The sequence below is a fragment of the Symphalangus syndactylus genome, chromosome 24 (genome assembly GCF_028878055.3).
Source record: "Symphalangus syndactylus isolate Jambi chromosome 24, NHGRI_mSymSyn1-v2.1_pri, whole genome shotgun sequence".
NCBI lineage: Eukaryota > Metazoa > Chordata > Mammalia > Primates > Hylobatidae > Symphalangus > Symphalangus syndactylus.
Genome location: NC_072446.2, coordinates 8,834,348 through 8,848,587, shown reverse-complemented (window position 1 = coordinate 8,848,587; position 14,240 = coordinate 8,834,348). Strand labels below are relative to the sequence as shown.

Genomic DNA, 14,240 nt, shown 5'->3' with positions numbered 1-14,240 from the left:
AGGGGACGGGGCGGGACGGGGCGGGGCGGGCCGGGCAGCCTCCGGGCGGCGCGGCGCGGGCGGCGGCCGGATCCAGGGCGGGGGTCGGCGGCCCGGCCAGCCCGGCCCGGCCCGGGGCCGCGTCCTGAGAGTCAGCCCTCGCCGCTGCAGCCTCGGCGCCCGGCCGGCCGGCCATGGAGCGCCCCCCGCCCCGCGCCGCCGGCCGGGACCCCAGTGCGCTGCGAGCCGAGGCGCCGTGGCTGCGCGCAGAGGGTCCGGGGCCGCGCGCCGCGGCCGTGACGGTGCCCACGCCGCCGCAGGTACCGGGCGCCGGTGGGCGGGGGCGCCGACCAAGTTTCTCTCGCTGCAAAGATGGCGTCAGTGCTGCCCAAACTTCGGGCCCCCGGGGGCGGGGCAGCGGGGAGGGCGGCAGCGTCGGTCCGCGCGTGTCCGTGGGTCCCGCCGGGGCTGCGCCGGGCGGCCGGGGAGCCCTTCCCGCCGTGCCGGACTGGGGGCGGGGCCGGGGGCGGGGCCGCGCCATCCACACCGGCCGCAGCCGGTTTTCGAGGCGGGCGCCGAGCGGATCCGCGGCGGAGGTTGAGGGATCCCCCCCTCTCCCCAGGCCGCCGCCTCCGCTGAGTCTGCCCCCTCCCCATCCGCAGGGCTCTTCCGTGGGCGGCGGCCTCGCGGTCTTGGAGTTTGCGCGGCCGCAGGAGTTGGAGCCACGGGCCTCGGACCTGGGGGCCCCCCGGACGTGGACGGGAGCGGCGGCGGGACCCCGGACTCCATCGGCACACATCCCCGTCCCAGCACAGAGGTGAGCGGGAGGCCCTGTGCCCCGGGACTCGGTGTGCGCAGGGGCGGTGGGTGGGGTGCGGAGACACGGGCCCCGATGGAGGCCAGGTCAGGGCCCCAGGTTTGTAATCACCAGCCACCCCCAAGCTCTTCAGCCCTGGAGGAGCTGAGCAGAAATGATCGATGACTTGTAGTCCCTCCACCTCCCTCCACCGCAGTTCCTCGGGGTAGAGCTCAGAACCCGGAGGGGGCGGCTGTGCGTCTCTGTGCAGAAGAGGCTGCGCGGTCCACATGGGGCCACTATCCAGGAATCCCTGGGGCTCCTGACCGCCACCTCCCAACCCCTGCCAGGCCGGACACCTCGGTCTGGCTGCCAGGGCAGGGGCGGGCTCTGGCCTGGCTCTCTGGGGCCTGGGGAGCTGCCCGTGCTTCCAGCCCAGTCTCCCCCTGGCTGCTGCCGGCTGCTGGCCACTCCCACCTCCCAGGCCTGGCGTGAGGCCCACAGCTGCTGTTGCACAACCCTGGTTAATGTGTGATGGGGGGAGGCCTGGGCCTGGCCCGCCCCTCTGCCAGGGCTTCAGACCCCTGCCCAGCACCAGGGTCTGAAGGAACCACAGTGGTGCCAAGCCTGCGATGTGGAGAACTCAGGCTTCAGGAGACCCTGGCCCTGCTCCGGGTGGCTTTAGGCTCTCTCTGCAACCTGAGCTGGGGGAGGGGCCAGGCCTCATGCCCAGGGCTGGGAGTGGGGAGCCTGGTGTGCACGCGTGCCCAGGCCTGCACGTGGACCGACCAGGGGAGGGGCCCAGAGCTCTGGCTGGGTCACCCGCACCCCGCCCCCATCTCCTCCAGAGCCACCCCAGGAAAAGCCCGGCTGGACGAGGTCATGGCTGCCGCTGCCCTTACAAGTCTGTCCACCAGCCCTCTCCTTCTGGGGGCCCCAGTTGCAGCCTTCAGCCCAGGTAAGACTGAGATGTCTGCATTTAGGGGTGTGGGTGGGGACAGGGCTCAGAACCTACAGCCACCCAGCCTCTGTGGGGCAAGCAGAGCCCTCAAACCTGGGACTCCTTTCTAAAATGGACCCCCGCACCCTCAGTGCCCCTTACTGAGGCCAAAGCGGCAGGACTCAGGCCTTCTGGCCTCCGTGACCTGCTCGCCTCATGCGGCTGGCCACACACGTCTGCTGACCCTTTTCTGTGCTGGGGGGTTTCTCCCCAAGCCCTGGGGCCAGCTCCTCCAAGATGCTCTGCCCACCAGTCTCACCAGACTCGGTGAACAGGGGCAGCTCAGGGTTAGGGACTCCCTGGACCCACCCGAAGTTCTAAGGCCGGGGGGCCGTGTCCCCACAGAGCCTGGCCTGGAGCCCTGGAAGGAGGCTCTGGTGCGGCCCCCAGGCAGCTACAGCAGCAGCAGCAACAGTGGAGACTGGGGCTGGGACCTGGCCAGTGACCAGTCCTCTCCGTCCACCCCGTCACCCCCACTGCCCCCTGAGGCAGCCCACTTTCTGTTCGGGGAGCCCACCCTGAGGAAAAGGAAGGTGAGCTTGGGGGCGGCCCCCAGGGAGGGGCGGGTGTGGCGGCTGAGCCTGACCCCGGCCCCTGTTGCTGCAGAGCCCGGCCCAGGTCATGTTCCAGTGTCTGTGGAAGAGCTGCGGGAAGGTGCTGAGCACGGCATCCGCGATGCAGAGACACATCCGCCTGGTGCACCTGGGGTGCGGCGGGGCCTGGGGTGCGGCAGGGCCTGTGGGCTGGCTGGGGTTGTGAGGCCTGGCCAGGCCACCCCTTCAGCTCCCTCTGGCTGTCTCCCCCGCAGGAGGCAGGCAGAGCCTGAGCAGAGTGATGGTGAGGAGGACTTCTACTACACAGAGCTGGATGTTGGTGTGGACACGCTGACCGACGGGCTGTCCAGCCTGACTCCAGTGTCCCCCACGGCCTCCATGCCGCCTGCCTTCCCCCGCCTGGAGCTGCCAGAGCTGCTGGAGCCCCCAGCCCTGCCTAGTCCCCTGCCCCCGCCCCTGCCCCTGCCCCCGCCCCCTGTCCTGAGCGCTGTTGCTAACCCCCAGTCCTGCCACAGTGACCGTGTCTACCAGGTGGGTGAGGCCACAGGTGGCAGCTGGGGTGGGTCTCAGGGTCCTCTGGAGGGGAGTGAAGCCCTGGCTGTGTCTCCCTGTAGGGCTGCCTGACGCCTGCCCGCCTGGAGCCGCAGCCCACGGAGGTTGGAGCCTGCCCACCCGCCTTGTCCTCCAGGATTGGAGTCACCCTGAGGTGTGTGTGGGCTGAGGGCCTGCAGCCGGCACCAGGTGGGGAGGTCCTGGTCTCACAGCACCCCATGTCCTGTGCCCCCCCACAGGAAGCCCCGCGGCGACGCGAAGAAGTGCCGGAAGGTGTATGGCATGGAGCGCCGGGACCTGTGGTGCACAGCCTGCCGCTGGAAGAAGGCCTGCCAGCGGTTCCTGGACTAAGTCTGGCTCGTTCAAGAACATAAGCTACCACCTTCTCCCTCCCCACCCCCTCCAGGCCCGGGGCTGAAAGAGCCCCGGAACAGCCCCAGGGGCTGGCCTTCACCAGCTGCAGGGTCTGCTTTTAATTGGGGGGGGCTGACCCTGAACCCCCCCCAGGTCGGGGAGGGGTCCCACCACTCAAAGTGCCTCTGAAGAAACCAGCTTTTTGCACTAAAGCCAAACCACACCGCTGTCCCCTTAGCCCCAAGGGCCCTGGGGGCAGCCACCCCCGCCCCCCGCCTGTCGGCCCGTAGATTTATCGAGGGTGTTATGGGCCCAGCTATGGGGGGCCAGTCCCGATGCACTTTGAGGGGTGTTGGGGAGAGGACTCCCCCACTCGCACTTAATGGCTCTCAGGCCCTGGGGCTGTTTTTACCATGTTTTTGAAGCTCAGGTGTCTCACGTCTGGGCTGCACCAGGCGAAGAGAGAAATTAAAGATTTGAGGTTTTTCCAGAAGCTTTGTCTGCCTCTTGGGAGGAAAGCCGTGGGGCTGGGACCCTATGGTGGGCAAGTGGGTGGAGTCTGGCAGCCGGCCACAGAGGGCCGAGGGTCACCCGTCGGCCGCCGCCACCCCAGGCGAGGCCGGAGGAAGGATCATCTGAGACGCAGGAGGCATCTGCTGGAGCAGCAATTTCCCAATTTATTGAAAGTGATCGCTTTGCAAGGATGTCTAAGCTAATCCCGTCACAGAAAGGAAACGCACAGGCGCCTAGGCAGAAACTTTGAGACTCACCGCAGAGGCCACGTGAACCCACGGCCACAGAGAGGCAGGACGGCAGAGCCATGACTTCCCACCGAGCGATTACGAGAACCTCTTCCCCCAATAGTAGACACATCTCCAACACAAACACAAGTTTATAATAATAGAAAGTCGATATAATATAGATTATCCCCAGAAAAAAATCAACAATCTTCAAACACTGCCCTTTCTTTTTGTCTGTTTTGTTTTTGTTGACAGGTTGAAAGCATGTTGAAAAAATAAATATTTAAGAAAAGCACACACAGCACCCTCACTACAAGTAGTTCTAAAAGGGCTGCATACAAAACACAATATAAGATCTAAAAAATAAAAAACACCACCATTAAGTATGGCTTTCTTAAGAGTTGCACATGTCACAGAATGAGCTAAAATAAGATTCTTTTATAATATTGCAAAAAGTTCCAGTTTTTGCATTTTCTCAGTTTTTTAAAGAGGAAGATGTGCAAAGTTGGAAGCAGTAAGCTGCGTCTTCTGAGTCAGGTCCCTACGTAGCCCTGGCAGTGTCCTGTTTCCCAAAGCCCAGAGTGCCCCAGTGTACAACCTGGTCAGGATCCAGAGCTTGATAGAAAAATCGTGGTGTCCCTGCCCCCTCCCCGCCCCCAAATAACACTACCCCCAATGGACTGTATTTCCCACTTTGGTGTTGCAAACACCAAAATACAAACAGACACAAACAAAAATACAAAATGTGAAATGTAATCTACACATTTTTCCTCTTCATAAAAAAATATTTATTAGTTTGAACATCGATTTAAAAAAAAATCAGTCACATAAAAAAAAACTCTTCATGACATGTCTTTTCCTTCCACGCCTCCCGAGAGATGGACGTGCTCACCTGGGCCTCGGAAACCCCACACTCTTCAGTCAGCAAACCGCGAACAAGAACAGGAAATCTGCCACGCAGCAAACACTTGGGGAGGTCAGTGGGACGCTGTTGGTTTCAGGGAAGAAAATGCCCCTGTAGCTCCGACGGGGAACCCCAAAACGGTCAGCAAAGGCAAGCCACACGGAGTGAGCCGGCCAGACGGAGCAGGACATCCTGAGTGTGGAGGGGAGGTGGGCCCGGGTCCTGGGCAGGGTGGCCTGAGAGCAGGGACTGGTACAAAACCCAGAGACATTGGTGGGTAGCAAAGGTCTGGTTTCCAAATGCATATTATAAGAAAGTCAGTCTGTTTAGAAAAGGGGTTTAAAAATCAGGGGAAAGGTACAAAGTTCTGAGAATTCTCCCAGAGGCCGGGGCGGGGCTGGCCTGGGGTGAGGGCTGGAGCTCCTCAGTAGCCGTGCTGTCCCCCTGGGGGACTCGTGCCAGAGCTGCCCACCTTGCTCGGTAAGACTGGGCAGGGCTCACCGCTGAGGGGCCAGCGCTTGCCCCGGCTCCTGTCCCCACACTGTGTGCAGAAAAATCCTGGCCTCTTTCTCCAGCTTTGAGGAGCCCACAGCCTCCGAGCTGAGGGGGGTGTGTGATGACAGCTCCAGCCAGGGCACCCTGTCATTGGTAGAACCGGGGGCCGATGTCAAAAAAACAAAAGCCGTGACTCCTGCGCTGTACCTGGGATCCTCCACGTACTCCTCCACAGGACTCCCCCCAGCCCTCCCCGAGCAGCAACGGTCAGGGAAGCTGGTGCTCTACCTGACAATGTGGGGAAAAGCCTGGTATACAGGCTAGAAAAAGAGTAAAAACTCTTTCCACGCAGCCCTGAAGCTCAGCACTCCAGGGGGTCTTCACATGGGTAGGTCCTGGAGGGAAGGAGGCGGCCACTGCACCCACCTCCCATCCGAAGGCACAGCACCGCAGTGGTGGCCTGTGCCAGAGGAGGGGGTGAGGGATGGAATGTCCTAGTGGTGAGTGCTGTCAGAGGCAGCCTGAACAAGAAGACAGGCTGTGGCAACTGTCCTGAGGCTGTGAGTCTGGGCAGCCTGCCTCCAGGACCCCCAAAGCCAGGCGGTGCACCACAGCATACACCATGGTACCTTTGCTTTTCACTCAGGAAAAGAAAGAACATGTGAGTGCTTTTGAAAACACAGCAAGAGGACTTGACCACAAGCTAAAGGAAAAACAACCCTATATAGTTTCATCGAGTGAGAAAAATAATGCCAAACAAAATAATTTTATGTAACTACCTTGATATGTCTCTGACTACTTAAAAATTTGGTTACCCACGCGGGGAGGTGTAAGCAGCACACTGCAGTTAGGAACACCGCCTCCAGTGTTAGCAGCAAAGGCAGGAGCCCAGCTCCAGCCCGTCCAGGAGGGGTCAGCAGGAGCGGCCGGGCTGGGCCATGGGCAGAACAGGATGGGCAGAGCCCAGGGTGGACACGGCAGCCCAAGGCTCTCCGAGAAGTGCACACGACTGAGCCGAGGCCCTTGCAGAGGGAACCTGGTGTGGCCTGAAGTGTGGGGGGCACAGGGCTGAGGGTCCCCTCCTGGAAGGAGCCCCCAGGGCTGTGTCCACCTAAGATAGCACCTGGAACCCTCGGCCTCCAGCAGGGTTCTGCAGCTGTATTATGTGTTAAGCACCAAAGCCCAGAGGTAAGAGGGTGGCAGGGCTCTCTGTGCACCTGGATTCTACAGACTGCCATGGGCCACGGCTGCAGCCACAGGCAGTGACCTGGCTGCTAGGGGAGGGGAGGGCAGGCTCCAGCCGGGCTGACCGGGTGTCTGTAAAACTCTGCACCTGCTCAGGCTGGGGGCCTCTGGGCCGAACACACCACCCACCCAGTGCCCACTGGACCCGGCCACAGGACCATCACATGTCCAAGCCAGGCTGGCCGTCACAGGGGCCACTCACACCCCCACACCACCTGCTGGGGACTTAGGACCGTGCTCTCCCTTCACTCAAACCCACCCTGTGCCCTCCCCCAACTCACTTCATGTCTGGTCCCAGAGCACCCCTCTTGCTGGGGTCGCACCTGCTTCTTAGCCCACAGGGCTGGTTTCCGTGGGGGGTGGGTTCAGGGGGAAGCAGAGGAGGGGCCGCGAGAGGGGTGAGTGTGGTCCCGGCCCCGCATTGGAGACCCACCGGACACACACACAGGTGGACGAAGCGAGACAGCCACCGACCCTGCCGGCAGGCGGGCCTAGGAGAGCCAGGCGAAGTCCTTATCAGGACCTCCCGGGGGGCTGCGTGGCCGCGGCGAGTCTTCCTCATCCTTGTCATCCGCCAACAGCGCATCCTCAGGGGCCAGGCCCTCGTCGTCCTCACCCAGCTCCTCTGCCTCCCCTCGTGGGTCCTCAGGGTCCTCCAGATAGGGCCCGTCACCTGGGAACAGCGCCTCTGGAGAGCCCTCGCCGCCTCCGCCGCCGTGGTCCAGGGGCCCGGCCATGCCGCGGCCAGCACAGTCGGTGCACACACCGTGGCGCCGGGAGCCATGCCTGATGCCCACGCTGGCGGCAGACATGAAGACGCGGCTGCACACCTTGCACACGTACTTCTTGTCCTTGCTGTGGACCTGTAGGGGCAGGGCAGGGGGTGAGCAGGGCCTGGTGGGGGTTGGGGGGGGCAGGGCACGGGGGGGTGAGCAGGGCCTGGTGGGGGTGGGGGGGCGGGGCAGAGTGAGCAGGACCCGGTGGGTGGGGGGGCAGGGCGGGGGGTGAGCAGGACCCGGTGGGGGTGGGGGGGGCAGGGCAGGGCGTGAGCAGGGCCCGGTGGGGGTGGGGGGAGCACAGCCTCCCGGGCCCTCAGAGCATCTGCACAGGCAGAGGTTCCTGGTGGGGGAGGTGCGCAGAGACAGGAGTGCTCAGACCTTGAGCCCCCGCTCCTATCAGAGCCACACAGGCAGAACTGCAGGTGGCACCAACGCAGCCCTGTCCCAAGGGGATGCTGGCACAAGGGCGGCAGTGCCCCTCCCCCGCAAACCCAGCCCCTAGGTGGGTCAGTCTCAGCATCTACACTGTGTGTCCAAGCATCCCCACCAGAGGCCCCCTGGGTTGACACACTTCACACAGGGGTCACACCACCCCTCTGCCTAGAAGCCTGGCTTCCTCCAAACCTCCCTGCAGGACAGGCTAAGGGCCCCGCATTGGACTGGAGCTCACAGAGCTCCTCCTGTACCTAGCCATGGCCGTGCGCCCTGTACAGGGACGGGCCGGGGTTGGGGCTGCCAGCCGGGCAGGTGGGTCCACACCTCAGCCTGGCTGTGTGGACACTCCCTCAGCCCCTGACCCCCTCAGTCCCTGACCCCTCAGCCCCTGACCCTGACTCCAGGAATGTGAAAAGGAGGCAACTCCCCCACTCTCCGGCTGTTTCAAGGTCAACTGAGACAGGCAAGAAGAGAGATGAGCATTTATGGTCACAGGAGGAGGTGTGGCTGCCAGGGAGGACAGTTGTGCTGGGCCCAGCAGGGAGACGAGGCGGCACCCTGAAGAGGGCCCATGTGGCAGGATGCGAGGTGCTGGGTTCCTGGAGGGTCTCGGCACCGGCCTTGAGGCCTGAGGGAACTACCACACACTGCTGGGGACATGTGGCCCCAGGTGGGCTTCTGCTGAGGGTGGGCGGGACACCTGTGCTGTGCAGAACCAGACCTCAGAGAGACATGGCCAGGGACGGGGAGAGGCGGCCCATGTACCCACTCACGGGCACCCTCGGCCAGGCCAACTCGAGGAGGCCTTGGGGGGCTGGCCCTGATCCCTCACAGCACAGCCCCTGTCCCTGCCCTCCAAGGACGGAGATGGCAGGACCCACAGAGGACCCCAATAGCAACCCCTGGCCCCTGGCCAAGTCCACACAAGGGGCTTCTCTGAGGTGGGCTGGCCTCACGTCAGTCCTCCAGGCTGAACCGGGCACTGATCCCAGGCTCCCCCCTCCATCCGCGGGGCTGTCTCCCGGGGCCTGCAGCGCCTCTGAGGCTGCACGGAGAACTGAGGCTGGGATGTGCCTGTGAGTTTAGCTCTTCCTTAAACCATTCCAAACTCACCAGTTTTCTCCCATGAGCAAGTACATATATAATCAATGTGTGTCATGGCGGAAGATGGTCCCGCTACACTTGCAAAGACCTCTGACAGGCAGGCACCACAGCTACCACCTCCCCATCCTGGGGCTGGGCCCGGGCCCTTATATACTTCCTGTCACCGGCCTCAGCGTCCCGAATCCACAGGCCCACAGGCCACCCAGCACAGCCCGACCTCCCCTTCTAGACCCGCTTCCTTGAGGGCAGAGTTGCCTGTAACTTCCATAAAACCGGGAACCATAGAGACCTCACTTCTCAAATGTCTGCTCCCGGAGCAACTGTGTGAGCTCTAAGCATGGCCTGGGATGGGGCCCCACAGGGATGTGAGACCCTCAGGGGCAGCTGGTGGCCTTCAGGGCCAGGGCAGCACCACACAGCCCACCTCAGATGCCCAAACATGCTAACCCTAGAAACACAGCCTCAGACAACTTGGTGCCAGGACTGCTCCTTTGGGCTTTTGTTTTGCTGTATTTTATTTTATTTTATTTTATTTATTAATTTTTTGAAACAGTCTTGCTCTCTCACCCAGGCTGGAGTGCGTGAGCCACCGCACCCAGCCTGTTTTGCTGTATTTTAAACCAAGGACTTCCAGAACAAAAATTCAAGACAAGCCACGGTAGAAACTTCCCAACACGGTGACCTGGTGCACACAGGCCCAGGAAGGGTTGGAGCAGGGCTAGTGCACCCATTGAGGCCTCTCGAGGCCTAGGCTCCCATGTGTGCAGGGGCCAGGGCACCTGAGGAGGCAGCAGGGGCAGCTTGGGGTGGCACAGGGACCTTGTGGCCAGGGCTGGATGGCTGGGAACTCATCCAAATGGGCAGATGCCCTGGAAGGAAGCAGGAAGGAAGGTTGGACACCTGGGCAGCCCACCCAGGCTCTGGGGCACTGTGGCTGCAAAAGCACGGCTGGCCCACCCTCCAAATGTGGCCCTGCCAAGGCGTGGGGGGTCCTGCCCCAGCCACTGGTGCTCCTCCTGGAACGGGTGGAGGGGCCACCCAGGCCAGGGAAGGGCTGACAGTCAGCGCTCGTAAGTGCCATCGTGAAAGTGGAGGCTGGACCGGCTGGAGCTGCCGTCTCACACTCGGATTTCCATGCTCTCGGGTCCAGGACCCCAGAGAAGGCCACACGCAGAGCCTCTCCTCAGAAAAAGTCAAGCTCCATATGCTTGCTTGTGTTTGTTGTTCTTTTTTTTTTTTTTTTTTTTGAGATGGAGTCTCGCTCTGTCGCCCAGGCTGGAGTGCAGAGGCGCGATCTCGGCTCACTGCAAGCTCCGCCTCCCGGGTTCACGCCATTCTCCTGCCTCAGCCTCTCCGAGTAGCTGGGACTACAGGCGCCCGCCACCACGCCCGGCTAATTTTTTTGTATTTTTAGTAGAGACGGGGTTTCACCGTGGTCTCGATCTCCTGACCTCGTGATCCGCCCGCCTCGGCCTCCCAAAGTGCTGGGATTACAAGCGTGAGCCACCGCGCCCGGCCGTGTTTGTTGTTCTTTAGAGACAGGGTCTCACTCTGTTGCCCAGGCTGGAGTGCAGTGGTGCAGTCACAGCTCACTGCAGCCTCAACCTCACTGGGCTCCGGTGATCGTCCTGCCTCAGCCTCTGCTGTCTCCCCCACCGGTGCAGAGTGGACCCGGTCTGGGGTCCGGAGCGGTCTGCACCCTCATCAGGACCCACCTGCCCAGACATCGTGGCCACACACACTTGGCTAATTTTTTTTTTCTTTTTTTGTAGAGACAGAGTCTCGCTATTTTGCCCAGGCTGGTCTCAAACTCCTGGCCTCAAGCTATCCTCCTGCCCCAGCCTCCTGAAGTGCTGGGATTACAGGCATGTGCCACCACACTTGGCTTTCCATATGTTATAAGTACATTTTCCAGGGAATTATGACCCCCTGAAGCCCAATCATGAACCCCAGGCTAAAAATCCCAGCACTTGGCCGGGCACAGTGGCTCACACCTGTAATCCCAGCACTTTGGGAGTCCGAGGCGGGCAGATCACAAGGTAGGAGATCGAGACCACGGTGAAACCCCATCTCTACTAAAAATACAAAAAAAAAAAAATTAGCTGGGCGTGATGGTGTGTGCCTGTAGTCCCAGCTACTTGAGACGCTGAGGCAGGAGAATGGCGTGAACCCAGGAGGCGGAGCTTGCAGTGAGCCGAGATCGTGCCACTGCACTCCAGCCTGGGCGACAGAGCGAGACTCTGTCTCAAAAAAAAAAAAAAAAAAAAAAATATCCCAGCACTGGTCGGACACAGTGGCTCACACCTGTAATTCCAGCACTTTGGGAAGCAGAGGCAGGTGGCTCACTTGAGGCCAGGAGTTCGGGACTGGCCTGGGCAACATAGCGAAATCCCATCGCCACAAAACGCAAAAATTAGCTGGGCATGGTGGTGCACACCTGTAGTCCCAGCTACTTGGGAGGCTGTGGTGGAGGGATCGCTTGAGCCCAGGAGGTCAAAGTTGTAGTGAGCTGTGATCACACCACTGCACTCCAGCCTAGGTAACACAGTGAAACCCTGTCTCTAAAAAACAAAAAACAAACAAAAAAAAACCCTAACCCGATCCAATGAGAAGGAACAGGCAGCCACACTGAACCTCAAACAGGATCAAAACGCTTACTGAGAGGTTAATATGGATTTGCTAAAGAAAGATGTTGCAATCCATGTTGTTAAAACGTGTTAGCACCTATCAGTTTAAAAAACAAGATGCGATTTTCTCTGAATAGGAAACGTGTCGGCATGGTGCAGCTAACCCCCCCCGCGAGGCTTTTTGTAAGTGGTTTGTAAGATCAGCCCTGTGGCCTGTGTGAACAGAAGCACATCCTCAGCTACGGAAAACAAGGCTGGGGCCTCTGCAGCTCCGCGTGGATGTGGGTCTGCTTCTGGCCTTGCAGACCTGCCCTCTCGTGGTCCAGGGTCCCCTCCCAGGACTGTTCCTTCTCTACTGTCCTGCACCTCGCACAGGCAAATGTGGGGACATCAGGGGAGGCCAGAGCCCAGCACTAAGCCCAGCTCCACATCCACTCCAGGACACATCCCAGGCAGCATCCGAGGGCCTGGAGTGGCCCTTCACCCACAGCCGGCCAGGCAGACACGGGCGGGCCAGGGCCCTGGCACCCCTCTAACTCTGCAGCTTGACCTCAGGGAGCTCCCACAGGGGTCGTTACCCCAAATGAGTATCCACCACTGCGCTGGAAAAGCAGAAACCAACAGAACCTGACCCCTGGTGCTCAGCCCCGCCCCCCGGTGGGTCTCCCCATAAAGCCCCGCCCCCCGGTGGGTCTCCCCATAAAGCTCCGCCCCATGGTGGGTCTCCCCATAAGGCCCCACCCCGGTGGGTGTCCCCAAAAGCCCCGCCCCCCGGTGGGTCTCCCCATAAAGCCCCGCCCCCCGGTGGGTCTCCCCATAAAGCCACGCCCCCTGGTGGGTCTCTCCATAAAGCCACGCCCCCCGGTGGGTTTCCCGGTGGAGCTCGCCTCCTGCAGGTCCGCTCCAGAACCTGCTGACTCTCCTGGGATTCCTAAACTGGCAGCGATGCTCCAGAGCCTCTTCTGCCCCGACAGCAGCCCCACTTCAGCCCGGAGCGCGGGGCCGCCTCCACTGCCTCTCCTCACACAGCTGCCCGCCGCGAGCTCCCCCTGCACCCTGCGCCTCGGGGTGGGCGTCCCAGGACTCCCCGAACCCTTCGGGGCGCCCCGCTCTGGGCTGCCTGTGCCCCACCCGCCTCATTGGTTCATCTCACCCACTTGGGATGCCCTCGCCAGGCCTTTTTTGGCAAATCTGCCTTCCTGTTCCCAGGCTGCCTTTTTCTACTATTTCCTCCCCAAGCAAATCCATCCACTCTACACCTGCTACCTGACAACGACCTGCCGGTGCTGAGCTCCAGGGTGGGCGCAGTGGGTGCACACAGGTCGGCAGGCACAAGGACAGGGTTCCCTGTCCAGAGGCAGGGCGGGGGCAGGGGGCGCAGAGGTGGCTGAGGGTTGGGGGCTCCAAGCAGAGCGAGCTGAGTTTGCCGAGGCCTGGCTGCCTTGGGGGCCAGCAGGCGAGCAGGGTGGGCCGAAGCCTACCCAGGGGCCATGTGGCCCACCCACGCCCAGGAGGCCAGGGCGGAGCAGGCAAGGGCCCTGTGCTAACCGGGGCGGCTCTCCCTGCCCTGCTGTCTTCCCCCCCGCGCAGCTCTGGGGTCCGGGGCGGTCTGCACCCTCATCAGGACCCGCCTGCCCAGACATCGTGGCCACACATAGCGCGCGGCACACGGACCCTCCCCGCACTCACCAGCGTGTGCCGCTTCATGTGCTCGCGCCGCGTGAACTTCTTCCCGCAGATCTCGCAGGGGTAGGGCCGCTCTCCCGTGTGCGAGCGCATGTGGCGCTTGAGGATGCACTGGTGCATGGCCGAGAAGCTGCAGTAGGGACACTTGAACTTCTTCCTGATCACCGTGAACTCATTCACTGAAAGAGAGAGACCCGCGAGGCGTCAGCAAGGCCTGGGATGTGCCACCCTGCGGCCCACAGACCACGGCTGCACCCCGCAGCCCAGCAGCCAGGACGGGCTGTCTCCCACGGCCACCCACGGGGGGTTGGTCAGCACTGTGACAGGCCAGGCTCCCCCACCATCTGCATAGATTGTCCCACCCACTGTCTGACAGGGGCGGTGCCAGCAAGGCTGAGCCCGGCGGAGCTCAGAAGCCCCAGCTCTCAGATCTTTCCATCCAGGCCAAGGAACCATCGCTCCACTGACGACAGACCAAGAGACCCCAGGCCAAGGCAGGAGGCAAGGGGTAAGAACGGCCAATGCTGAACACAGTGCCCAGTCCCTGCAGGACCCTCCTTCCAGCCCTCAGACCCCACTGAGCATCTGTGGGTAGCAGGCCCTGGGCGTGGTGTCGGATCAGACGCCTCCCTGGAGGCAGATAAGAAACAAACACCGCGGAGTAACATGGACCCAAAAGTGTGCAGGGGAAATGGGAGACGTGGGTGCGACTCAAAGCCCTGGGCTCTTCTTGCTGGATGCGGGAGAAGCAGCCAGACCCATTTAATCAAGTTCTTTTCCCCCAACCCTGAGACCCAACATCACTCAGTGGCAGGAACTCCACACCACATCCATGGTGTGTGCCCTGGGGCCAGGCTCAAAAACCTGAGGGACCCTCAGCACCCCCAATGCCGTTATGCTACTCAGGCCCAGATACCGGCATGTCAGACCTGGGCATGGGCCACCGAGAGAGCCCGGAGCAGCCACGTCCGCGGGACCCTCCAGGAGACC

At 61.9% G+C, this 14,240-nt stretch overlaps 2 protein-coding genes across 5 annotated transcripts in view; one reads left to right on the top strand and one right to left on the bottom strand.

The window, feature by feature from the left end:
* Window positions 1–36: 36 nt before the first annotated feature.
* Window positions 37–3,728, top strand: SLC2A4RG (SLC2A4 regulator). The gene is made up of 8 exons (XM_055265350.2): window positions 37–299; window positions 642–796; window positions 1,624–1,733; window positions 2,121–2,308; window positions 2,382–2,482; window positions 2,584–2,860; window positions 2,944–3,035; window positions 3,121–3,728. The coding sequence occupies exons 1-8, from the start codon at window positions 174–176 to the stop codon at window positions 3,230–3,232; spliced, it is 1,161 nt and encodes a 386-aa protein (XP_055121325.1). The 5' UTR covers window positions 37–173; the 3' UTR covers window positions 3,233–3,728.
* Window positions 3,729–3,889: 161 nt separating this feature from the next.
* ZBTB46 (zinc finger and BTB domain containing 46) overlaps window positions 3,890–14,240 on the bottom strand; it is a 94,133-nt gene continuing 83,782 nt past the window's right edge. For all 4 annotated transcript variants that reach the window (XM_055265348.2, XM_055265349.2, XM_063634079.1 and 1 more), the window contains exons 4-5: window positions 13,254–13,429; window positions 3,890–7,482 (exon numbers count right to left, since the gene is read on the bottom strand). In XM_055265348.2, the coding sequence (XP_055121323.1) occupies window positions 7,111–7,482; window positions 13,254–13,429 (548 nt within the window). In that variant the 3' untranslated portion in view covers window positions 3,890–7,110. The remainder of the gene's footprint in view (window positions 7,483–13,253; window positions 13,430–14,240) is intronic.